The sequence below is a fragment of the Xyrauchen texanus genome, chromosome 41, assembly GCF_025860055.1.
Source record: "Xyrauchen texanus isolate HMW12.3.18 chromosome 41, RBS_HiC_50CHRs, whole genome shotgun sequence".
Classification (NCBI taxonomy): domain Eukaryota; kingdom Metazoa; phylum Chordata; class Actinopteri; order Cypriniformes; family Catostomidae; genus Xyrauchen; species Xyrauchen texanus.
The window spans coordinates 19,593,019-19,618,901 of record NC_068316.1 but is presented as its reverse complement, the minus strand read 5'-3'; the positions used below and the strand labels follow the sequence as shown (position 1 = coordinate 19,618,901).

Here is a 25,883-nt window from a genome sequence, read left to right as displayed (position 1 = left end):
GAGAACACTTTGCACTAAAGCTCATTCTGATTCTGATTCCTTCCTTCCTTCCTTCCTTCCTTCCTTCCTTCCTTCCTTCCTTCCTTGCTTCCTTCCTTCCTTCCTTCCTTCCTTGCTTTCTTTTTCCTTCCTCCCTCTTTTATTTCATATTTTCTCTCCTTTTTTATTTTGTCCCCGACCCCATTCTCAAAATCGGATTACACATTGCCCTCCTACCAGAAAGGGGCAATCAGCAACATCACAAACCACATAATGCTCTCTTAAATCATATCAACACACTCAACTCAAACCCTTACATTGAAATCCAAGGTGCTTCACATTTCTCAGATATGAGCCTTATATGACATAAACAGTAAGAAAACCCACCAGGCAGGCTGTTGAAGAAGAGCTCTATAAATAGAGCTGTGCTGGAGAGCTTACTGCTTTGGTTATCAGTTATCCTAATTGGCATCAGAGCAGCTCACTCCCATAAAGCTGATGGCTCAGGCCAGCTGTGTGGCCATCAGCCTGGAGGGAAAGTGTTGGGGAAGGGAGGGGGTTGGAGGGGAGGACTTGGCGCCCTTTGGGTGGCACTGATGTGTGGGACAGGTGGCTGTGAGAGCAGAAGACCCTGTGGCACTCTGGCCTACATTTATTCTTAACACTCCTACTGAATGATTGTTTAGATTTAATTGGAGAGCATTCGTAGGGTCGGAGAAGTGCACTTTGTATACCTCTCACCACCAAACCTGATTTTATTAACTGTCAGATATATATGCAGGTGTTAATATGAAGTTGACTGACTGGCAGGCTCAAAATAGGTAGGAAGGTTGGAATATTCAAAACTGTTGTTTATGCTGAGTGCTTTACAAACAAAGGACCTAGTTTATGCTATATACTCTATCTAAAAGTTGTATAACTTTTATATCTAAAAGTTACATGAGAACAACTCATTAGGTTAACTTCATGTTCGGTTTGCTGTGTGAGAGACCCCACAGCCCTTTAATAGCTCAAAAAGCATACTTAACATTTAAGCATAAGGTTAATTATAAACAACATGTTAACTAGATAACTTGCTATAAACATCCTCCATGGTAAATATTCTGAATTATTATTATTTTTACGTTTACATTTTTGGGGTCTCCAGGAGCCCAAAAAAAAAAAAGACACATAATAAAGTTAATCTCTATTGAACATAAGGGTTCATTATTTATGTATTTATTTTCCACCATGTGTATGACATCAAGCACTTATTTGTGTGGAATCATCACCAATATATTAATTTCCAAAGATCCAAAGGTCCAAAGGTGTGCGAACATTCTCTTAATAAACCCATCAGTGGCATTGCTGGTGTTCTGTTCTACTTGTGTGGTTTTCCCTCCTGCTGTCCGCAGTTAAAACATTTTAATTGTTAAGTATGACATGTAATCAGTAAAAAGCTCAGTCATTTCTTCAGGTAGCTTTAAGCTTTAATCCCTGAAGCAGAGCTTTCTGACTCAGCACGGCCATTCAGACACTGGATTAAATCCCTTCCTTCAGTTTTCCTCCGTGTTCCACTCTCCTCCGCGCACTCGTTGAGAGAGTGGCCACTGATTAGAAAAATAAGCCCATGTGCAATGAAGATTACAAAAGATGATTGTAAACTGACTACTTGACTAATTTATTAATATCTGTTTAATAAGCCTGGTGGCCTTTTCAAACTTGTCCTACAATGTTTCTTTGTCTCAACAGTGTATACTGACACTCTAAATGCAATTAATAAAACAAATGTTTGCAGCTGTTTGCAGACAACACATGAAACTAAGACAAGACAGTAAACTCTAAGTGACCACTTTGTAATCGAGCAATATATTTAAGAAATTACAACATATAATAAACCTGACAGATGCAGGTAGTAGATGCTTAACATGTCAATGAACTTTTTATTTTTAATCAAGATTTTAGGTGAAATTTTATATGAATGTATAAAGGAAAGTGTATGTTTTAGGTGCTGGCTGGTTATCATTCCCTTTAAGTTTTTCACTGTTTTTTATCATTATATTGCCTTCACTTGATCATTTAAAATGGTCCTGAGGTGTGACAAATCAACTTTTAAAAAGTATGAATATTCCAAGCAGTCTCTCAGTTAATATAATGTCTTAAAAGCTGCATGCATGATAATAAATAATTAGCTAAATGCTGTTTAAAATATTCTTTGAAAGATAATCGCATTTTTATACAGCAGTACATGTCAGCTTCCTAAAAGTATTTAAAGTCAACCACATACAATTTTGTAATTATGAAAACGTGATCAGTGTTATTTTACAATGAGCTTCTTCAATGAGTGTTGACTAGGTTTTAAAGGGAAAAACACTCTGCAATTGACTCGTTAACAATTTAAAGAGCAGTCACTCCCATCATTGTCAGCTCTAACACAACCACTGAGATCACCATTACTGCCAGTATTGCATTACCATGGAAACTAAATACAATTGAAAAAAAGTCCATTATATTTTAAGTGAGTAATCCATTTTGATTACTGCCACTGCACAGGTTAATACATCACTTGGTAAAGCTGTTCAGTGTAGGAAAAAATGTGCATCTTCCTCTTTCGAAGTTTCTATTAAATTTCCAACGTGAACCTTTTATGAATAGTTGGAAAAAATGCTCAATTTTTCTCTGATATGAGCAAATTGTTTGGGGGAAATGGGGTGAAATGCATCGGTAATGCATAGAAAGATGATCTAGGGTCTGAGGTATGTGGACAGTGATGTATTTATGATGACACATTGACCTCAATTTCATTTTAGCTCATCGGCTCATGTAAGACCAGTTTTACATTTACTGAGTGGCTCACCCATAGTTTACCCAAAAAGTAAAATTCTCTAATAATTTACTCTTACTCTTGTGTCATTCCAAACCCATATGACATTTTTTTTCTTCTTCTTTTTCTTCCATGGAACACAAAAGAGGTGTTAGGCAAAATGTTAGAAACTGACAGCCTTTTAACCTGTTAATTTTATTGTCAGAAAAAAGTAAATGAAAGTGAATGGTGACTCATTCTTCCAAACGTCTGCTTTTCTGTTCCACGTTAGAAAGTCTTACAGATTTGCAACAACACAAGGGTGAGAAATAATGACAGATTTGAATAAAACTTTTTGGGTGAACTATTTCTTTAAGTACATTTCTAGATCAGCTAGAACATTCTATATATTAATTACAAAGACATTATATACTTTATATATTCGTTATTTTTTATTTAGAATATATAATTAATTGCTGGATACATTTTTGTTTTGTTTGTTTTTTTAGGATCCACCAACGTCAGTGTCATTGGGACTAAGAATGGAAGAGATGATCTTCAACTTGGCCGACACACATTTCTTCTTCAATGACTTGGAGGTAAGTTGAGCACGCTTTATCACTTTAGGAGATATCCCTATTTGTTTGTGCTTAACATCGCTGGCTACATACCCTGCGTAGCATTCTTCTAAGGCTGTGATTACTTTTCCAGCTTGCTCTCGTTGCGGCAATATTTAAAATGCAGCCCCAAGACGTGAATAACTCATAACTGAGTGTATACATTACATTACGAGCAAAAGAGCAGTCCATTAAAATTTAAGCCATAGCATCAACAACCATTTAATAGCAGGGTGCCTATATCTCGCTAACGTCCCTCAGTTTTGAAGTATTACCTTGTAGCCCACGGGACACAATGAATTTTACATGTGCTGTCAGTCTCCCCAGCCTGCGACCCCCCTTCTCCCTGCCGCCCAGGCCAATTTGTCAGCTTCTAATATTTCTGTACGAGCTCTGACTGTCTGCGTGTCACGCTGTGTGCTTCGTGTCTCTGTCCACCCCGGCCGCAAACTCTCAGTCACGGTCTGAAAACTGCTTCTCTGCCCGCTCAGCCTGATTCATGTTGGATCAGTGTAAAATCTGCCCCTGGGGGCAGTTATTGAGAGGGTATCTAGGTGTCTGTCTGCCCCGCCTGGTGAGAGGTGAAAATGAGAGCGGCGGGGTCACTTATACCAGTGATTGGCAGCGCTCCATATGTTCATAGAAGTAAAGTTCAGTGTGACCATATCTGGTGTTGCTCAAGCTAGCACATAATTCAAGGTTTTGGACGGATCATTAATGTAGCCAATTGAAATGGCATCAGGCCTGAAAATATGCACAGTGAAATACTTTAACAAATCTATGAACCCTAAAAGGAAAGGTTCATACAAAAAAAAAGTTATATTCTGTATTTATTTACTCATCCTCATGTCATTCCAAAGTTGTATTACCTTCTTTCTTTGTGGAACACAAAATGCGTCATTTTTAAAAATGTTCTGGTCACTTTATTACAATTACATGAATTGCTTTAAAAACGATGTGAAAGCACCATAAAAGTGTCATTAAAAGTGCCCTATCTGACTCATGCACTATATTACAAGTCACCTAAAGCCAAACAAAAGCTTTTTAAATCCATGTCCGATTCATTAACAAATGATTCTTTAAACCTCCTGAGACTCAAGCTTGACTCCATTTCCCTTTTTGATTTGTAAGAATTATCACCTAATAAATATGCCAAAAAAATATTAATCAAAATACAAATCTTGAGCAAATAGTTGTGAAATTTTAAATAATACCAAGCTATAGAAAGTCAGATTTTTTATTTCATCAAATAGTTTTTTATGTTTCCAGGAGTGTTGGTTATTCATGTTTTTGAGACATGACAGACATTACATCAGAAATTAGCATAATTAATTCTGATACAAGTAATGGCTAGCATCGTTCAATCACTGCCAACCATGTTAACATAAAGTTATACATTATAAATTCTGAATCTATGTACTGATTACCATTGTCCCATGTCTGCCAAACAGGTTCAGTGGTCCAAACATCATCTGCAGCCTGAAACTGAACTTTTGGTTGGATTTTTGGAGTGAATGCACTTCTAAGCTATAGGGTGCTCCCTTGCTCCCTTTTTAGTGAATTACTTAACCTACAGTGTGCTGTCTGTCTGCACTTGTCTCAGAATAGTTTGAAATGCACCTTATTTTCAATCTTATAAAGCCTCTGAAAGCTAAAATGTTCAGCTTTTGGATGAACCCATTGATTCTCAATGTGATCATACACAGTAAATATAGGATTTCTAAGCAAATAATGTGCTAAAGTACACATTATTGTAGATTGTGTTTAGTAGCGTGTCATTTCGCGATAAATAAAAAAAAAAATTAAAATGGCATATCGAATGAAACTAGAGACTTAAACATGTTTTCAGTGTAAAATCTTAGTAAGGTTTCTTACCAGATGTCGTTTTGTTGACGTTTCTCCCAAAGACAAACTCGCTGTGATCGGCACAATGTTGTTTTGTGACATGACTCTGTACAAAAAAAGTTTAACCTTTTACTGACATTCAAGAGTCTTCTGAACTGACATCAGTCGGTTTAAATTATGCATTGCATATAGTAAAGTCAAAATATTACAACCACACATGTGTATGTGGGGTCGCATGAGGTTATGTCAAATTTTTTTCATTAAATCGGTTGATTGTAATATTTCATAGTAGTAGTCCATACAACTTATGCACTAAATTCCAAGTCTTTTGATGTAATATGATGGCTTTGGGTGAAAAACAGACTAAATGTAACTTTTTATTCACTGAAAATCTTGACATTCACCCTTGTGCGTTCATTAGAGAAGTAGTTATGTCGGATTCGTGAAGAAATTGTCCAGACCAGATTTGTGAACCGGATTAACCAATTAATTGGAAATCTTATTTAGAGATGCATTATAGAATGGGATGTGGGTTTATAAAGCTATAATTTGTCTTGAGAAGACTATAGTGCACGAGTCTACTTTTATGGCACATTTTCATTATTATTTTCTAAGCTTGAAAGCTCCAGTCAACATTCATTTTAATGCATTGAAAAGATCAACCAGTACATTTGTTCAAATTTCTCCTTTTGCGTTCCACGGAAGAAAGAAAGTCATACGGGTTAGGAACGACAACATTTTTATTTTTGAAAATCAGGAACGTGAACTATTCCTTTAAAAAGCCTTGCCCATTCTGCTCTTACTAAGCACACTGCACCCGTCCTGGCCGGGACACCACTGGCGAGCCGCTTTACCTCGTCCCCAGAACCCAACACCACTGACCCAATGATTTTCCTCTGTGTCCTGCTCGCGGCTGACCCTGCAGAGGAGGAAATGTTTTGTTTGATACTTAAGTGTGAGGAGAACTGTTGCGAGTCTGCCAAGTCTCATTAGTCAACGGCCCTGCTCTGCTTTTCCTGCCACAAGAACCATGGAGAAAGAAAATGTTTGTGCTGCCAGAGACAGACGAGTGACGGGGAGATTCCAATCGCACTCATCTTGATCAAAGTTAATTGGCAGCAATTGGCTGTTAAATATTTCAGTATGTTTGGCTACATCGAATTGTGCATGCTGTACATTGTATAATGGATGTGCCCCTGCCATTCCAAAAAAATATATATAAAAATGACTTTTGTGACAAAGCTTAAATGTGGCTTTTTCACAACATCTGTCCTGTATTTTGATTTTGTTTCATGTGTTTAAACTGCTTGCGTATGAATTGGCTGTCCAGGCATATTGTAAAATGATTGGATTGTGCAATGCACAGTTTTTCCTGTCTGGTATATCTCAGCAATGGAATTATTACATTTCATTTTGACACTTTAAAGCTAAGGACGTTCTCTTAAAATTACAGTTGCGTGCATGCAATACCAGAATACTTTGCGTTCTGTAGTGTAAACCGCAACAGAATCTTTTCTCTGAACTGAAAGGGATGTTCAGAGGAACAAAGAAAGGAAACAGAACTGAATTGGAGGAGAATTCCAAAGGAATCTAAACTGTAAATATCACCAGAGCAGATGTATAGTTGAGCATTAAAAAAAATGCAAATGCACAGTCTAATTTAGTCAAAGCCATAAAGGGATTTCCCTCTGCCTTCAAAGATACAAATGCCTAATGGTGTTTGAAACGCCAGATTGACAACTGCGTGACTCGTACACAAATGTGCAAAGGCCAGGCAGTGTAGTCCTTAAATACACAATCAGCCTGATTGATACACTCAATAGCTTGTGTATAACATCCTTTCCCTTGCTCCTTAGCTTTTGGTTCGTGCCAAGCCATTGCAATACACAGTTTTGGGAATAAAGTAGCTAGTAAGAAGCTTGTAAATGCTGGTGGTGTGTAATCCACATAGATACATTTTCTTGTGGTCATGTCCTGTCTGATTAAAGCATCGGTCTGTTTTAGTGATATGTAGGGTCATGTTGCATTGTGTTATACTATTAATTGCAGTTGATGGGTTGTGTTATTTGTTTGCTGTTTTCGCCCACTTTCTTGAGTGTGTGTGATTCAATTTCCATCTGTGCTGATAATTATTGATAAAGTTCTGACGTGGAAATGGCATTCCAAAGAGGACATAAAGTATCTACTGTACTTTACAAGTACTTTACTGTACTTTACAAACACACACACAAAACACTCTCTACTGACCTTGTAATACAACACTGTCAAAGTATAGAGGCAGAATCTTTAGAAAAACAGACAGTCTTGTTTTTTTTGGCTCACTTAATTATTGATATTGTACAATTGCAGAATATATTTCATGCTTGTCAGCAATATGATCCTTGTATTGATTGCAGTATATTGATTTAAATTTCTTCCTGAGAGGAAGATGTTCGTGGTTATTTTCAGGAACTCAAAGTTTCATACTAAAAAAGAATGTGCATAATGTCCGTTGAAAATTTAGCAAATTATATGTTTGACATTTTAATTGAAATATGGACCCTGTGCAATCCTTGGCTCACATGTGCAAAATATTTCTTCCAGAAATGACCATGCTCATTATGATTTTTATATTTATAAATAGAAATGTGTAAATTGTACATAATTAATTATTAATTGTAAAAATATTTTAAAAGGACATTTATAGAGTAATATTTATGCTCTGTTCGTTTAGTCATTATTTTAATCTGAAACTTTAATTGAAACTGTATTTTTTTAACTTCTTTATGTCAGTTTTATGTATTATACACACTACTGTAATATTATTATATTCTCAACTATTATAGTCACTAATATATTTTGTCGTAATTGCATTAAATAAAATACATTCCGTGTCACTTCACAATTTTCCTTGGAAAGTACACCTCAGTAAAACTAAACAAATTTATTATTCTTTAATTTGTTTTTATATTTTGTGGTATTTATGAGACAATATAGCACAATAAATATTATTTTTAATATTTATTAAAAATAACTTCATTACGGAACCTACAGAAATGTATTCTGTATAATAATAGATCAAAAGTTAGTTTTACAGGATCAAACACTTTTTTCCATCGCTAACTTGACAATAAATGATGAATTGTTTAAGAGCACAGAAAGAGGCTCTGTTTTCTTGGAATGATTCTCTTTGGTTATACCACAACTGGTTGTACCAACACTCTTGTACGCAATTACCCCTAGCTTTTGCGATACGCTATGTGCCGTACCTGAGAGTGTGTACATTTTAGGGATGAAAGCATTCTTGTGTTTTCGGTGAGAGGTGGAGTGCGGGTTGGTGTGTGGGAATGTGTGTCTCAGGGGCCCGGCCGTGCTCCCTCTCAGCAGGGAAGGGCCATGGCTTGCCAGGAGAGAAAACAACACAGAGCCGTCTGCAGGACAGAGTTCTCCTCCCTGACTCTGAGCTCTGGACGGCTGAGGTGGGAACGGTTTCAATTATCCCTGGCCATACCTCTGCAGATGCATACCTAAAGCCAACCCAGTGACACTGCAGAGTCTGGGACATTTTTCAGCACCCCAGGATGGTGGGGCTTCACTTATCATTTTACAATGAGCAAGTGGGATTGAGGAGAGGTGTGAAGTTCGTGTGTGATTGTATGAGGTTAAATGTTTTTACAGTCAAAATTAAAAATATATTTATTTACACTAAAATAAAACTTTTTTCACAAAAATTTGGCATTAAAATGTCACTTTTTGGAATTTGAAGAAATAGTTCACCTAAAAATAATTTACTCACCTACATGTTATTCCAAAATCTAATTACTTTATTGACCAAATTTAATGACTAAGCAATATGTTTGTATGCATCTTTTTCCCTTACAATGAAAGTAAATGGTGACTGAGGCTGTTTGATTCCGCATAACCTCTTTTTTGTGTGTCACGGAAGAAAGAAAGTCAAACTGGTTTGGAACACGATTAGGGTAAGTAAATAATGACCAAATTTTCACTTTTTGTCTGAACTGTCACTTTAAAAGCATCAGCGTTTTAGTATAATATTTTCCATTGCAAATCAGCTATCTTAGTTTAGTTCAACTCTGTTCTTGGTTATCTTTATTTAATATACAGTATTTCTGGCCAATGCCACAAGCAAATGTTCCATTAGAATTCCTGGAGCTCTATGGACCAAACCAAAATAGAGGAGTGACTCTTTTGAAAGTGAAATAAGTCATTATCATAACTTTCCCTACGCGTGTTATGTGTTTGGGAACAGGATTTGACTGTGTGGATTTAATGTGTTTTTGTGTCTAGACACAGGTAGTGTCTGTTGGCTGTCAGTGCTCCAGAGGTCCCCTGGCAGGAGCCCTAATGTGTTTTGGAATGACTAAAGAGAGAATGGAGAGCTTTTAAAGTCAGCCTGTCTATCTTCTCTCAGCTTTGGCCCCTCTTACCAACAGCCCACAGTACTTGGTCCTAAAAGCAATAAGGGTTGTGTGTCTATGGAAGATGTAGTGTTACAAACAATGTGATGACAAATGATGATTTAGAAACGGATTGCTCATCCTCAATGACTAACTCCTAACACCTGTCTAGAAGTTTTTCAGACAAAGAAATGTTTGAAGGCTGCTACAAAGTACAGTAACTCTCAGTAAAAAAAAAATATATATATATATATATATATATATATATATATATATATATATATATATATATAATTTAATATGTCAATATAATCCTTATGTCATCAGAGCAATAAGAGCAAGTTTTTGCTTGTCTTTCTAGTTGGATAGACATTTGTTTTAACTGGCATCCCATCTACAGGATAAGACATCAGTGCAGTATTGCGCAGTGGAACATTTGGCTTTAGTACCTGTGTATTGAGTAGACTCTTTATTATATGTCTTTACTACAGCATTTTTTATTTTATTTTTTAAGCATTATGTGGAGTGCTCATACCTGCATTATTATTATCAGCTGAGCTCCATACAACTTTTCCATAAAAGTCTCTCCAACAAACTCACTTGACTTGAATCGACTTGACTATTTTCCATTTTAATATGAGAGTGTGAAAAGCATTGGTTTTAGGAAACCTATGTTTCCAGAGAGCTTTGTTTTACCCGGCTGTTTGAATTCCATGACTGTTCAAGCACAAACTGTGGATTGGAATGAAGTGGGTTTGAAGAACTGTCTTTGTTCTCCATATCCTGTGTCTGACCCACAGGTAAGCTACCCCCCTCCCTTTCTCTCTCTACCTCTCTATCTCTCTCACCCTTGCGTGGGCCAACTGTGGTGGGAAAGTGAAGGGGGGGCCAACACTAGGGACATGAACCCCCCCTCATAGTCAGGGGATGACAGACCCTGCCAATGGAGTAGTAGCATTGAGAACCTGCGAACCATGGATTGGGCTTTTTCACATGGACTTAGCTTGTAGACTTGGAGGAATGTTGTGTTGATGGCTGTAATCACTCACACTGTGCCTTTGTTACCTGGGCTACTCACCTGTGTGGGGAGCCGTTTCCTCTCCAAACTCAAGCTCTGTTCCAAAACCTAGTAAGCTGCCTCTGGAGGCAGAAATTTAAGGTATCATAGGTGCGCTAGTGTCGTAATTGCTGTTCAAATGTTGGGTAGCTTAATTATGCTGTCTCCTGTTATAGCTCATTTTGGCAAAATTCAAAGGTATCATCTTATGCTTCTTCGGTAAGGCAACACCATAATTCAGTATGATTATAAAGCTAAAATGAGGAATGAATTGAGAGAAATTTTAATTTTAAATATACATAGAATCCATTCAGTATTGAAAAGTATTCTAAAAAATGATTAAACATAATAGAAAACTCACTATTTTACCCAAAATGTATGTGCTACATATATTTATGCACATTATATATCGCATTGTTGCTCTCGTGTCACTTTTGCATTAGGAGTGATATTTGAATGACTCACGAAGTTGCTGTCTATGTAGAGGTTTCCAAATCATTCAATTATGATGTTCCAGGACAGTTAGGGGCCATTCACACCGAACAGTCTGTGCTGATTTTCAATTGTTTCCATTAATATTGAAAAGTTGATAAAAACCCAGTGCGGACAGACCGCCAAATTTGTTTACTATTATTCCAAGGATTATATGAGCAAGCAAACTTGTGAAATGGTGTGTGGAATTGTCACTTATTTAAAGCTCACCAAATCAGTCACTTATGAGGTTCACTGACAGTTAGGGGCTGTTCACATCAAACGTGTTTTTGCTTTGATCCATGCTGTTTTTCTATGTAAACATGTGATAGATGGACATCTTTGACAGTTGCGTGTGCACGACTCTGTTTTTTCTTTTTTTTTGCATATAATGCACAAGTGCCACATTTTTAGACATGGTGTCAAGTTAAAAAGATCTTGTCTTCATACACCTGTGCTCTTTTCTATTTGTTGCGCTGCCTCTAGTGTTTTTTGTTTTATTTGGTTTGGTTAAGTGCAACAACGTGTTCGGTGTAAATTAAGGCCATAGAAGGCCTATGTAGGCAGTGATGCATGCTCACTATGTTTTAGAACAGACCAAAGGGAAGCCATAGAGCTTCAACTGAGTTTATAGTCTGTTGGAAGGCACGAACAGGGATGAAAGCTTGTTACCTCCTGTGCTAAGTGAAAAAAAGAAAGAGCAAGGAGAAACCAGGAGGTAGCCAGAGAGAGTAATGAAATATAGATGTTTCCAACTTCAGCAGCAGGACGAAAGGGAAAGTGAGGTCTGTAGTTTTAAATGATCATTTTATTTTTGACATTCTCCAGCTCACTTCTGAGTAGTCAGCAGCAAAGCCCTTCCTCTGGCCAACAGGAAGAATCAGCCAGTCCTGCCTGATTGCTTAATGACAGATGCCAGGCAAACAAAGAAGTCTCTGATAGCTTGCATAAATGAAAAGGTTTTCTAGACCTGCATGGTCAGAGGAGGAACTGAAAGGAAATGAGAGTGAGAGAATGGAAATAGAGAAGAGCTGATTTAGAGGTGTTTATTTAGTAGTTTGTTATGCCCCTCTTGCAGTTTCCCACAGTTATGCACAGTAACTCTTTATGGATTCATTTCTTTACATTTCTATCTTCAACCAGAATCTTCAGACAGTTGAATGAACAAGAGAAATGTATAAATAAATTAATAAATAAATAAAATAAAAATAATGAATTAAACAGAGGGACAAATGGTTTGTATAAGACATAATTATGTATGGATTGCAGAGGAGGATCTTTACACAGCCTACAGTAGAAACATCTGGTCTTAGTTAGGAGCAATTGTAGGTTTTGTAAAAACCACTAGTTGGTGAAGGAGGAGTGGAGAACTACAATGAAGACAACCAAAGAACAGACAGACCTATTTGCACTGGATTAAGCCTGGTTTCCATAGCCTCTACCATCTCTGAGCACATTATCTCAATTGACTTCCTAAAACCAGCTCTCAATTAACCTACTTTGAGGTATACATCATGCAATATTTAGAGCATTTATATACCCAAGATAACACCATCTTGAAGATACCTTCAGCCACCCTTGAAGATCAACCACATGCTGTACTTAACCACTTAAAGCTGGCCCATCCTTTGTTATTAGGCTTAACGGTGTTTATGAGTGCTAAAGAAGCTACCCTAATGAGTCTCGTGAGTTACTGTAAGACATTAGAACCAGTCAGCTCCATTAGAGGCTGGGAGCAGCTACCAGAGTGGCAGTCAAGTGGTTTATGTGGGCCCCAGCTGTGTGTAGTAATTGCTAGAGGCTCTGAATTCTTTCTCTGCCCTCACTTTCATCCCGGAGGTCTAGTAGCCCACAACACAACTGTTAATTGTGTGTCGTAATAACCATTGAATTAAACATGCGGTGGTCCCGACAAAGTTGGTGGGATAAGTGAGACTCAAACATGCCAGCTGCCCACATTCTAAGGAACTTTTCAGATGTGTTGCAAATGGCACTGCATACAGGTGTCCTGAGATACATTTTCAAACGTTTAAGTTCTTTAAACTTGACAGAGCATCTACAAAAACGTAAGATGTTGAAAAAAAAAAACCTTTTTCACCCTCGTCTAAAAAAATCACGTTATTATATTATACATGGCTCATGGTTGCTTAAGCAATTGCATTTTTCATGAAACACATTTGCTTATATTACACTATCATTTAGGATTAAGGATTGGGATAGGAAGGAAGGTTTTGTTGATTTAAAACTCGATAGAACATCAACACTAAAAACCTCTAACTTTTAGCATCACAGAGTCGGTATTTCACTTCGGAACTCACGGGATGAATATAATGAACCGCATTTTGCAAGAATTTCCCCAAAGTCATGCAATTTTTATGAGATATGGCTATATTTGTATTGTTTTTTTATAATCAGGATATCAATAACTTGGACATTACTTTTTCTCAAATAACCATACACGAACACATATCACATATTTTGTCATCATAAAAAAATCACTACGCTTTCCAGTGAGCAAGCCATGATTAAACATTGTAACGGAGGCCCCAGTTTTCTGTAATGATTTTAGCCTTTCCAAAGGTCCTCTCTTTAAAACAAATTGGGACTTCACAAGTATTAAAGATCCACTGCTGACTATCTAGAAACAGATTACACAAATAGCTTGAGGTGTTCCTGATCTGTGGCTGCAATTGGCAGTCCATCTTTTGGCCCTGCAACACTCCCAAGTTCTCCATGTGAGGTCAGCCATACTCCCCCCACAAACCCCCCCTCCCCCTTATCTGAGCTTGTGGAGCCCGGAAGAGGAGGAGCAGGGCACAGGGTCAAAGTCTTTTCCTCTTTGGATCTCGAGGCTTGCTGGGAGAGGCTAGGCGAGAGAATGGCTGCATTAGAGCCGAGGTTGGGGGTCAAGATTTTAATTCTGTTAAAGAACAGCTGGTTTGAGTTTCTCATCACGTCGGTCTCCCCTCCCTCTCCCCACAAATCCAGAGAGATGAAAATTTGTTCAGAGGGGAGCTAGTAAAATAAAAAAAGTTTACAGTCTGAAGCTACCCCTACCCTGCTGTAGCATTAGACAGGAATGCATTAACGTCAGCATTTGGCCAGGTTCAGATTTAGTTAAAACAAGGAAGTCCTTTTTGTATTTCAGTGTCTAAGCAGGCCATTGAAACTTAATTAAAAGGCTTCAAGTTATGGAAAGGAAATATTCAACAATAGCTAAATGGAAATACCACTTTCCCAGTTTCGACTATCAAGTGAAGTGTTGAAATACGAGTGGTGGTTTAAAGCTTAATTGTGTAATTTCTGCGACACTAGTGTCACTAAAAGGTATTGCGAAATAATCACTGTTTTCTAACATATTCTAGAAAACTCCACCCATCCTCCATTAGTTGTACAAATTAATTATCCTGCCCCAAACTCACCCCATTTGTCAAGCCAATGTGGCCGTGTCAGGCCACTCAAACAGGAATGTTTTGACACTTTCTGCTACACTTTTAGGGGAAATAAACTAACAAATGACTTACTTATAGTTGGGACTTCATACAGTATTATGCTGGGACTCTTTATTCTGGGACTTTTCATTAATTTACATGACAAAAAAATATATATACACTCACTGAGCACTTTAGACCTACTTATTCATGCTGTTATCTAATCAGCTAGTCATGACAGCAGTCAGTGAAATTTATAAAATCATGCAGAAACAGATCAGGAGCTTTAGTTAATGGTCACATCAACCATCAAGATGGGAAAAAATTTGATCTCATTGATTTAGACCATGGTATGATTGTTGGTTCCAGATGGGCTGGTTTGAGTATTTCTGTAACTACTGATCTCCTGGGATTTTCACACAAAACAGTCTCTAGAGTTTACTCAGAATGGTGCCAAAAGCAAAAAACATCTAGTGAGGATCAGTTCTGCGGACAGAAGCACCTTGTTGATGAGAGAGGTCAATGGAGAATGGCCAAACTGGCTTGAGCTGAAAGAAAGGCTTCGGTAACTCGAATAAACACTCTGTACAATTGTAGAGAGAAGAATTGCATCTCAGAAAACACAACACGTCAAACCCTGAGGCAGATGGGCTATAAAAGCCAAAGACCACTTCGGGCACTTTATTAGGACCATAGTGTTCCTAAAAAAGTGCTCAGTGATATACATACAGCTGATTTTTAGAATGCCCAAGTCACTACCTGAAATTTCTTTGATTTAAATGCTCAAGCCCAGCTTACTAACATCAATGCAGGGGTGCAGGGAGAGGGGAAGGCCAACTATAAATGGAAAACTAATAACAGATTTTCAGTCTGCTTTCTCCAAAAAAGCTGGCTTCAGGCTGTGTTGGTGTGTGGCTCGGCAGCAATCAGAGGTCATAATTTCATTGGCGGTTAGCATCAGGTTCAATTTTTCTCATACGTTACATTTACCAGAAAGTCTGGTTTGTGTTACTGTGTACACTGGCTGAATTGGCTCTTGAGCTGCTGAATCATTCTGCTTCTCCAAGATGTGGAGACCCTGAAGGGGGTTCAGAGGCTCTCATTATCTCACAGCTATCTCTTTGTTCAGGCACCACTATGGAATAGCTGACCTAACATGGAGAGAGAGGCCACTTCTACCTTCCCTAAATGTACGGCACACTGGTCCTGTCCCAATTGATTTTATGTACCGGCAGATGTATATATCACAAGATACCCCTAGTGGTAGAGGCCAAATAGGTTGGGCCCCCAGTCCCCTGATGATGGTGTTTATTTTTATTAAGATTTAGCAGGTGTGGGGGGGTTAGGGGCTGGAAGTGGTTGAGGGCTGATTTGAGCTTTCGGGAGAGAGCTTAGGCTTCAAATGGGAATTCCACAGTTGTTGACATTATTCACTTCATGGATTCAAGCTGCCAAATCACACCCAATTTTGCACATAAAACCATAAATCAAAACGGTGTATTTTAATTAATCCTGGCTTACCATGTCCATCGTCTGTTTTTCTTTATCCAGGAGTGTGATCAGGTTCATATCGATGATGTGTCATCAGATGACAACGGCCAGGATCTAAGGTAAAGTTGGCACCTTATAGTACACATTTCTCAGTTTTGAGATCCCTCAGGCAGCAGCCCAGAGATTTGTATTGCTCAAAGGTTGCTCTTTCAATGCTCTGGAGACTTCATTCATAACTCTATGTTTTATTTCAGTAACAACTTTGTCTCAGTTGTTTTCCTAAAAATCTATTGGAGAAATACAAATAGATTTAAAGGAGTGTTGATATACAAGTGATATTCAACAAAGTTGGTGTTCAGACTGAATGCATTCTTGCATTAAAAAGCAAGAGGCAGCTCAACAAATGGAGCAAAATGCAGATCACATTTTTAAAAGTTTACATTTTTTTGACTTGACATGCCGTTTTAAAAATGCAGCACTGACAATTGTGCAAAAATCAAAGATATCTGCATGTTTCCAAAGAAAACATGCAGAAAGAAAAACAATTGGAAAAACAGAAGGATACATTAATGTATTCAGTGTGAACAGCCCCTAAGAGTATAGACCAATACAAATAATGTGTATAATAAAGTGCAGATAATTTGACAAATGTTTGAGTTTATATTGAAATTTCTGGATAACCTACTTTGGTATTTGTAAATGTGTGAACAGTGAGAAGTCTCTGATATCCTTTAAATCTTTTTATTTAATATTTAAATATTAAAAAGATTTCATTTGTGATTTTTCTTAGCTCAATAGGTATTCTCTCTCCTTTCTGTTCAGTACGTATAATTTTAGCACAGATGGATTTCATGCTGCTGCCACTAGTGCCAACCTGTGCCTGGCCACTGGCGTAAGAGGAGGTGTGGACTGGATGAGAAAGCTTGCATTCCGCTACAGACGAGTAAAAGAAATTTACACCACCTATAAAAATAACGTTGGAGGTAATCCCCCAATAAACTGCTTTGCTAAAATTGCTGGGGAGGGCATGGTGTGTCTACATATGCACTCAGTTTTTCTAAAAACCTCTAATGTAGAACCACTTGGTCAGGGTAAATTTAAACATTTCTGAAAGTATTCACAGGATGGTCCAACTCAAACAATGTTTCTGTTCATTTCAGGTCTGCTTGGCCCGGCCAAAAGGGAAGCCTGGTTGCAATTGCGAGCAGAAATTGAAGCCTTGACGGACTCCTGGTTAACACTGGCACTGAAAGCACTAACATTAATCCACTCAAGGTAGGCCTTAGCACAAGCAAATTATATAGAGCCCATCTCTGTTATACATAAATCAGCAAGAGGCATGAATAGTATTGGTGAGTTTATACCTCACTAATACTATATAGTAGTATCTCAAATACACCTCTCTAGACTCTCTAGCCTCTTTATTATTTTGAAAGATAGCATTATAGAGCACAGTTTAAAGAATACTTCACCTAAAAATGTTTCCATAGTTTATTCACCCACACGTCATTTCAAACCTGTATGACTTTCTGATGCAGAACACAAAAAGAGCTGTTTTGATGAATATCCCAGTCTGTCTTTTCAATACATGGGCAGCCAATCATGACTCACTTTGAAGCTTAAAAAAGACCCAAAAGTATCATAAAAGTAGTCAATCCAACTTATGCGTCATATTCCAGGTCTTCTGAAGCATGCGATAAGTTTTGAAATTTAAGTAGCTTTTCAGTAAAAATCTTGACACCTAATGTGTGTCATCAGCACAGAGACTTGTGTGTTCACTTGAGAACTTTTGCTTAGTGTGAAACACAAACCACGCTCAGTGAACTATCAGTGAACTCAACAGAAGTCAAGATTTTCACTGAAAAATTACTTGTATGCCTTCAGAAGCCTTGAAATATGATGACATTTTCATCTTAATTACGACTTTTCATCGTATGCCTTCAGATGACTTGAAATATGACACAATTTTCATCTTAATTTTGACTTAATTTTTAACTTATACCTTCAGTGTGATGACATTTTCTTCTTAAAGCTGGAGTATGTAACTGTAACGTTCGGGTAAGTCAGGAAAGAATGAAGACCGGAATAGACGAGGATGAGACAATGACGAATTGTGAGCCCAAGTGCAGCTTTATTTTAGAAAGTGCAATAAATCCAAAAACATGAATCCAAAACAAAAAAAACATAAAAGACTTGACTTGACAACATTACATCAACAATACTCGACAAAGCATGAGAGAACATGAGAGCATTAAATACACAGACAAGGTAAACAAGTTAACAAGACAACGAATGAAAATACAAAACTGATAACAAGACAATGAAACATGAAACGAGAACAAGACACATGAACAAAAGGCAACCAGGTTGATCACATGACTAGACAAGGAAGTGAACTAATTTCAAAATAAAAGACCTGAAAACATGAACGGCTGATCCAACGGCTGGTAGGAACTAATGTGTTTGTTAGACGAGTATGTGCATTGTTGTAGTCTGGAGCAATCCGAAGAGAGTCCATTGAAACTGGTGTGGTGCGAAGCGAAGCCCAGATGAATCTCCTGAGATTTGGGCAGATACCAAGGAATCCACCTCCACAGTATTGGGAACCAACTTGTGAGAGTGACCGCACACAGGCAGGTAACCGCACCTCTATAGACAGGCAACCAACAGATACACGAGTAAGCTCCAACTACAGAAGAGAGAAATTATAGACATGACGACACTCTGTACAGCGAACAGTAACAGTGAACAATAAACTGGCAAAGAAAGAGGGGAAACACTAATAAGTAGGGACTAATGACCTTGGCGAAGGGAAATGGTCTGATAAACTTGGGGCCCAGCTTATGTGAGAGGAGATGGAGTGGGATGTCCTGGGGGGGACACCTAAACCTTTTACCTGCACACTTAAGCCATGGGCCCACTGACCTCTTAACCCAAGCACCAGTCCTTAACCAGGCTTCTCTGGTGGCTTTTCAGGTATGTCAGCACCTCTGCAAAAATGTATATACAGACGGGACCTGAGCATCGGGCTGTTGGGCAAGGAACAGTGGAGGCTGGTAGACGAGGCTACACTGGAAGGGTGATAACCCCGTAGACACAAATGGCAACAAGTTATGAGCGTACTTGACCCAAACCAAATTCTCGCTCCAAGAAGAAGGGTTTCTGGAGGCCATACACTGCTTTTCCAGTTCCTGGTTCGCTCGCTCCACCTACCCATTAGTCTGAGGATGAAACAAAGAAGACAAACTAACTGTTGCCCAAGCTGTTGACAGAACTCTGCCCAAAAATATGACACAAACTGTGGGCCTCTGTTAGAAACCACGTTTAATGAGAGGCCATGAATACGGAATACAGGATTTTTGACCGCTACTGCTGTCTCCCTTGCTGAGGGTAATTTGGGGAGGGGAATAAAATGAGCCACCTTCAAGAACTGGTCCACTACAGTCAAAATGACTGTATTCCCATGCAAAGGGGGGAGACCAGTTACAAAATCCATGGCTATGTGCGACCACGGTCTTAAAGTCACTGACAGCGGTCGGAGGAGCCTAGCTGGTGGGTTACAGGAATTCTTATTAGTTGCACAAATAGGGCATTCCGTGCAAGCGATGGCCACCAGAAACGCTGTCTAATGAGAGTTTGGGTACGAGTATCCCCTTGGAGGCAGGCAATGTTAGACGAGTGACCCCACTGAAGGATGTGGATTTTGCCCGCTGGGCAGATGGTGGGAGACACAGTGTGTCATATCGCTGTGCAGACTTTAGCCTCCACCTCTAAAGATACGATGCTCACCACTCGAGGTGCAGGCAGGATGGTATCAGCTGGGGCAATGGAGGTCTCGATTTTGAATCATCAAGATAAAGTGTCAGGCTGGATGTTTTGGAGCTCAGAAGATACGAGAGGGTGAAATAGAAACCAGTGAAAAATAACACCCAACGAGCCTGCCTAGTGTTAAGCCGTTTGGCGCTACATATGTACTCTATGTTCTTGTGATCAGTCCAAACCACAAAGGATATCCCTGAACCCTCAAACCAATGACACCCCTCACCCAAAACCAACAGGATAGCCAGTCATTTGTGGTTACCGATGTCGTAATTCCATACCATAGGGATCCGTCAGTGCGAAAAGAACACATACAGATGCATCATTCCATCTGAGGGAGAGTGCTGAGAAAAGACCACTCCAACACCGACCTCAGACGCATCCAACTCCACAACGAACTGGCTAGCAGGGATGGGTTATTTCGAATTGGTGCAGTGGAAAACCGCTTCCTAAGTTTAGCAAATGCAACTTATGCCCACGGGGACCAACTAAAGTCAGTGTGCGTGGAGATCTGTCAGCAGCGCAGAGAGTTGGCTAAAGTTGCAAATAAATCTCTGGTAAAAGTTGGCAAAACCCAGAAACCTCTGCAATGCAGAAGAATCTGGGGTTGGCCACTCTGAGACAGCTTTTACCTTAACCAGGTCCATACATACTCCCTTGGATGAAACAAAGATCCCCAAGAACGGAACCAACTGTGTATGAAAAGCGCACTTCTCCACCTTGACAAACAGCCGGTTCTCTAACAACTGCTGAAGCACCTGCCTGACGCGCTGCACATGGTCCTGTATATTCTGGGAGAAGATCAGAATATCGTCAAGATAAACAAAGACAAAACAATCGACCATGTCGCTACGCACGTCATTCACAAGACCCTGGAAGACTGTGGGGGCGTTGACCAATCTGAAAGACATGACCAAATATTAAATGTGCCCCCAATGAGTGTTAAATGCCATCTTCCTGATATGAACCAGGTGGTAAGCGCTGCGTAAGTCTAACTTCGTAAAGACAGACACCCCCTGCAAGTGTTCGAAGGCTGAGGACATCAGCAAACAGTAACAGCGAACAATATACTAGCAAAAAAGAGGGGAAACACAAGGAATAAGTAGGGAGTGCAATCAGAGGGAAGCAGGTGAAAGCTGGCATATAATTCATCATGGTAATAAACGTCTCCCAGGGATCGATGAGCATTCCCATGGAAACGCTGGTCACGCATGCCGGCTCCAATTGTGAGACACGAGGAAGAGAAAAACAAGCAACAGAGTGAGCTTGAACTTATGCCGGAACCGTGACACTATCTCTTTGTCTGAACAACGGCATATTCAGAAAGCTGTTTTGAAAACAATGTGTTATTTTTGCAATTCCATTTGGTGCCACTAGTGGGGCAGAAAATACATACTTCAGCTTTAATTTCGTGTTCATTTGCATTGTATGCCTTCAGAAGATGACACACAATAACTTGATTTCTTTTTCATTTACACATTTTCACACATATGCGTTTTTGATTGATTGGATTGCTATTCGACTGTTTAAGCACATTCCATTTACACTTGGACACATAAATTTGTCTCTGCCAAACAGATATAAATTTCCCACACTATATGCAACTAAACGGAGTTTGCTTCTGTTATTATGCTAAAGCCAGGCAGGGAATTTAAAAGATATGATTTATTATTTGATTCCAAGTGACTTTTCCCAGTGTGTGTGTGTGTGTGTGTCTGTGTATGCACACTGTGTATTTTTCCCCTCTGGGCTTGTCATAGGTAAGACATATCCATGCGTGTCATCTGCTCTCATTGTTAGTGTTTAAGTGTAGTCTGCAATCTGCATCAAATAAATTAAGTATAAAGTTCTGTCACTCTTATAACGCGCATCTGTTTCTTAAATTGGCATTATTTTTGAATGATGCGACCCCTATGCAAATACTCGGGAGCACCTATTATATTTCACATTTCCCATATGCTGACGTAGCACTCTTTGGGCGGAGTAGAGTTTACATTTGTAGCTTGAACAGCCAGATGGATTTAGACATGACCACATTTCGAATGGAATGCGTCTCAAACCACCTCCGGAGTGATCGGATATATATCCATTTTGGAGGACATTTAAACTTAGCCATTTCATTCTCGGATTGCTATCCAATCATTAAAAAACAGAGCTGACAAAATTAATGCATTAATGCATACGATTAAATAAAACGTTTAACGCATACATTTTTCTTAATTGCAATTAATGCATTTAACGTTAATAAAGCATAAACCAGCAAAAATACTGGTGGGACTAGGGTGGAACTTTTGTGATGTGTACGCCCGAGTCATTACACTGACGGACACACCACAACACACACAGCAGCGATGGGAAAAGGTCTTTTAACACAATTTGTATATACAAAACAAGTATATACTTGTTTTGTATATACAAGGCCCAGATGGGACTTGTGTACAGAAAGCAAGCACTATGCAGCCTCTGTAAGACACAATTTAAATACCACAGAAGCAGGTCAAGTCTTAACTATCACCAAAATACAGAATGAGACATTTTTGTCTGCAGCACTTTTTATTTGGTGATCAAAGCTGTACTTGACACTGGCATTGATGTGCTCACGCAAATCATGTAGCAAAGCAGGTAGCCACAGTCTCCCGGGTGATTAATATTGTGGAGGATGAGAGTTTAAGTGATTTAATGCCCATTGCAATGAATATGCAACCAATGGGGAAACTAGTTCTTTCAATTAGTTAACCTCCCACTTGACTTTGGGAAATGTTTAATGTTACTTAAATTGGTGCTATTGTAGTCCACTTCTGTCATTATAATGCGGAAGGCTTTGTTTGGAAAATGTCAATTAAGCTTTTGCTTTCATTATTAAAAATTAAAAAATGCATTTTGACAAGAAAATAATGATATATAGAGTCATATTTCAGCACTTTCTAAATCTGTGATTAATTGTGATTAACTATGAAAAGTTATGCGATTAATCACGATTAAATATTTTAATCGACTGACAGCACTAGTAAAAACACATGAAGTGACCAAGTGTAAATAACCCTTTTGATACTTTTGGGTCCTTTTCTAAGCTTTAAAATTAGTCACTATCAACTGCTATTGAATAAAAAAGACAGACCAGGATATTCTGTAAAAAATATAATTTTATGTTCCGCATAAAGAAAGTCAAAAAGGTATGAAACAATTATAGAAAGTAAATTATGACAGAATTATCATTTATGGGTGAAATCATTTGCAAGCAATTAAAGATCCATGAATCACAAAATGACTGCCTGCTGTGTTTTGGATGACAAAAGGAATGCCTTGTTATTTGTAAAGCCCCTGTTATTGTCCACCCTCCTGCACTTTAGCTTGACAGAATTTACCTTTCAATTACAGGTCAAACTGTGTGAACATCTTAGTGACCACAACACAGCTTATACCTGCCCTTGCCAAGGTCCTCCTCTATGGCCTGGGAGTAGTATTTCCAATTGAAAACATTTATAGCGCCACAAAAATAGGTAAGTGTTGTGATGTTGGCAGCAATACTATCTACTGTACATGTGTGTGTCTGGGTCCTGAGAATGGACTCTTCATGTGGGCTATTGGAGTGTGGCCGTAATTACTGTGATATTATGTGTAAACAGCGTGAGACACATGGCATGGGATTGGGTTAGGCTGCAGAAGTGGCGGACACACGAGAGGGTTGATGTTCAGGAAGAGGCCTAATCAGGCTGAGATTATTTTCTTGGAGCTCAGCCTGAACTGGGCCTCAACATTTCAGGTCTACATATGAAAGCACTTCGGCAAATTTATGTCATTCCACTTTCTTCTTGGCCTCCACTTTTTTAAATGCAAAATAAACACCAACCTTCACTTTTGGGCCTTAGTCAACCAGATGCACCACTTGCACAAAATCCCGTGGTTGCGAGCATCGTGCCTCACAAACTGGCATTTGCATGTAAGGCTGATTTAGCTTGTTAAACTCCATTTGTCCCAGATCCTGGGAGGAATAAGACACACTTAATGCTTTTCAAACAGACTTTATCTGGGCATCGATCTTATCGAATCTCCAAGCCAAGGCAATGTGTTTACACTGCGTAATTTTGTGTAACTTATTGCGTATTTAAAGAGCCCTCACAAGGGCTAAGTCTTGGATGTGACTTCCATGCTTTCCACAGCACTAAAACTGTTTCTCTTCTCCCCAGGAAAAGAGAGCTGCTTCGAGAGAGTAATTCAGAGGTTTGGGAGGAAAGTTGTTTATGTGGTGGTGGGGGATGGCGTGGAGGAGGAGCAAGGCTCGAAAAAGGTATGAACCATATACCTTTTTTGTTTGTTTTTTTTTCTTTTAAACCTTTAATTTCTTTAGTCTGTTCCTGAAAATGAATCTAACATTGTAATCAGCTCAACTACCCTGACAGCTCAAATGTAAAGGCAGGCAAGTTGACATAATTACATGTCCTTGCCTGCGACTATGCCATTTTACTGTGTGTAATGCAAGACAATTCCTCTCAGGCATGTTAGAGCGACCAGCTCATAAATATAGCATGAATTTAAGAGGCTTAAATCATTGTTCGATATGTTTAGGATATTTAGTTCAATGATAAGCATTGAGGAATGAAGAACAGAGATATTTAGGCAAGCACTCAGTGTTGTTCCCCACCTTTTGTTGTTCAAACCAGAAGATTTATATTGCCTGGAGTTTGTTGACGAGAAGCGTGTATTCAGAAGTTTTTATGTCTACCCAGAGTCTTAGGTATAAACCACAGAACCTTAAATTATTAAGTAATTAATTATCAAGGAAACTGGCATGTTGTTCAGACAGGTTAGAAATAGACAAATAAGAACGAAAGAGTGTTGACACCAGTCTTTATTATATTGTGCCAAGTGATTAGTTCCATGTTTTCAATTAATCATGCAAGGAATGCGAACAGAGGAAGTTTAGAGAGGGCAAAGCTGCTCGTCAGTTTTACATGTCAGTCCCCATTTCCTCTGAGACTGAGGCCTTTAGTGTTTAGTTGCAGAACAGGAGATTTTAATAAGTCCTTGGCAATTTATAGAGTGCAATGTTGAAACCCAGGCAAATCTGGCTTGATATAAAATGGCACAGTTTTGTCAGATACAAGACGAGTGTCAAAGGGTGACTTTGTATGAAACCAGCAAAGCAAAGTCAAACCTTTGTATGTTTTTTTTTTTTTTTTATCCTCTTGAAAGAATCCCAGAAAACAATTCCCCTCTAGTTAATAACTTGACCGAGGCAAAGTCAGATAACATCTTTGGCTTTTAAAGTTAAAAGCAAAGACAATTTACAAAACAAAATAAAAGAGTCTTTTAAGGGTTAGTGATAACTTCTCTAAGTGGAACATATGCCTGAGAGAGGCTATACCTTCGATAAGACTCAGTAATGGTTTGTGTGTAGAGGACTCAGAGCTGACAAGCTTCTTTCATTCCGACAGAATCATATTTCCCTCTGGCCTCTCCCAGGACAATGCCTCATTTGCAGTGTTGTCTCCAGCTAAGTTTGTGCAGAGGTGCTGTATATACTGTAAAGTGCCTTTAATAGTTATTTCCCACCAGGCCTTTATGCGATGTCCTGAGAAGTAGTAAGCCTTTCACACCATAACACTAGATTCATATTTCTAATGGGACTTACCTACTTTTTAAAAGATTCTTAAAGTTTTAATGACAAGGTCAAAATGTCTGAATAAAATATAATGACATATTTTTATAACTATTGCGCCTAAGCGCAACTATCAACATTTTAACACACACTGAAACACAGAATTTTTTTCTAATGCGTTTTCCTTACTTAAACTTCTAAGAATACAATTTTACATAATAAATGTGGACATATTTTTTTGTAACATGAGCCTCTAATTTTAACAATCAAAATGTTATCTCACACTGTAGTACTCTTATGGGCCTCCCCATGGCCTCTTTCTTCAACTTCAAAAAATGTCCTAAAGTGCAAAATATCAGATAAACATTTTTTATAATACATGAAAGGGCATATAT

The 25,883-nt window shown here is 38.6% G+C and overlaps 1 protein-coding gene across 10 annotated transcripts in view; it reads left to right on the top strand.

The window, feature by feature from the left end:
• Positions 1-25,883, top strand: part of LOC127634639 (eyes absent homolog 1) — a 60,146-nt gene that overhangs the window by 31,033 nt on the left and 3,230 nt on the right. For all 10 annotated transcript variants that reach the window (XM_052114266.1, XM_052114262.1, XM_052114263.1 and 7 more), the window contains 6 exons: positions 3,271-3,360; positions 16,131-16,189; positions 16,893-17,053; positions 17,231-17,345; positions 23,268-23,389; positions 24,077-24,177. In XM_052114266.1, the coding sequence (XP_051970226.1) occupies positions 3,271-3,360; positions 16,131-16,189; positions 16,893-17,053; positions 17,231-17,345; positions 23,268-23,389; positions 24,077-24,177 (648 nt within the window). The remainder of the gene's footprint in view (positions 1-3,270; positions 3,361-16,130; positions 16,190-16,892; positions 17,054-17,230; positions 17,346-23,267; positions 23,390-24,076; positions 24,178-25,883) is intronic.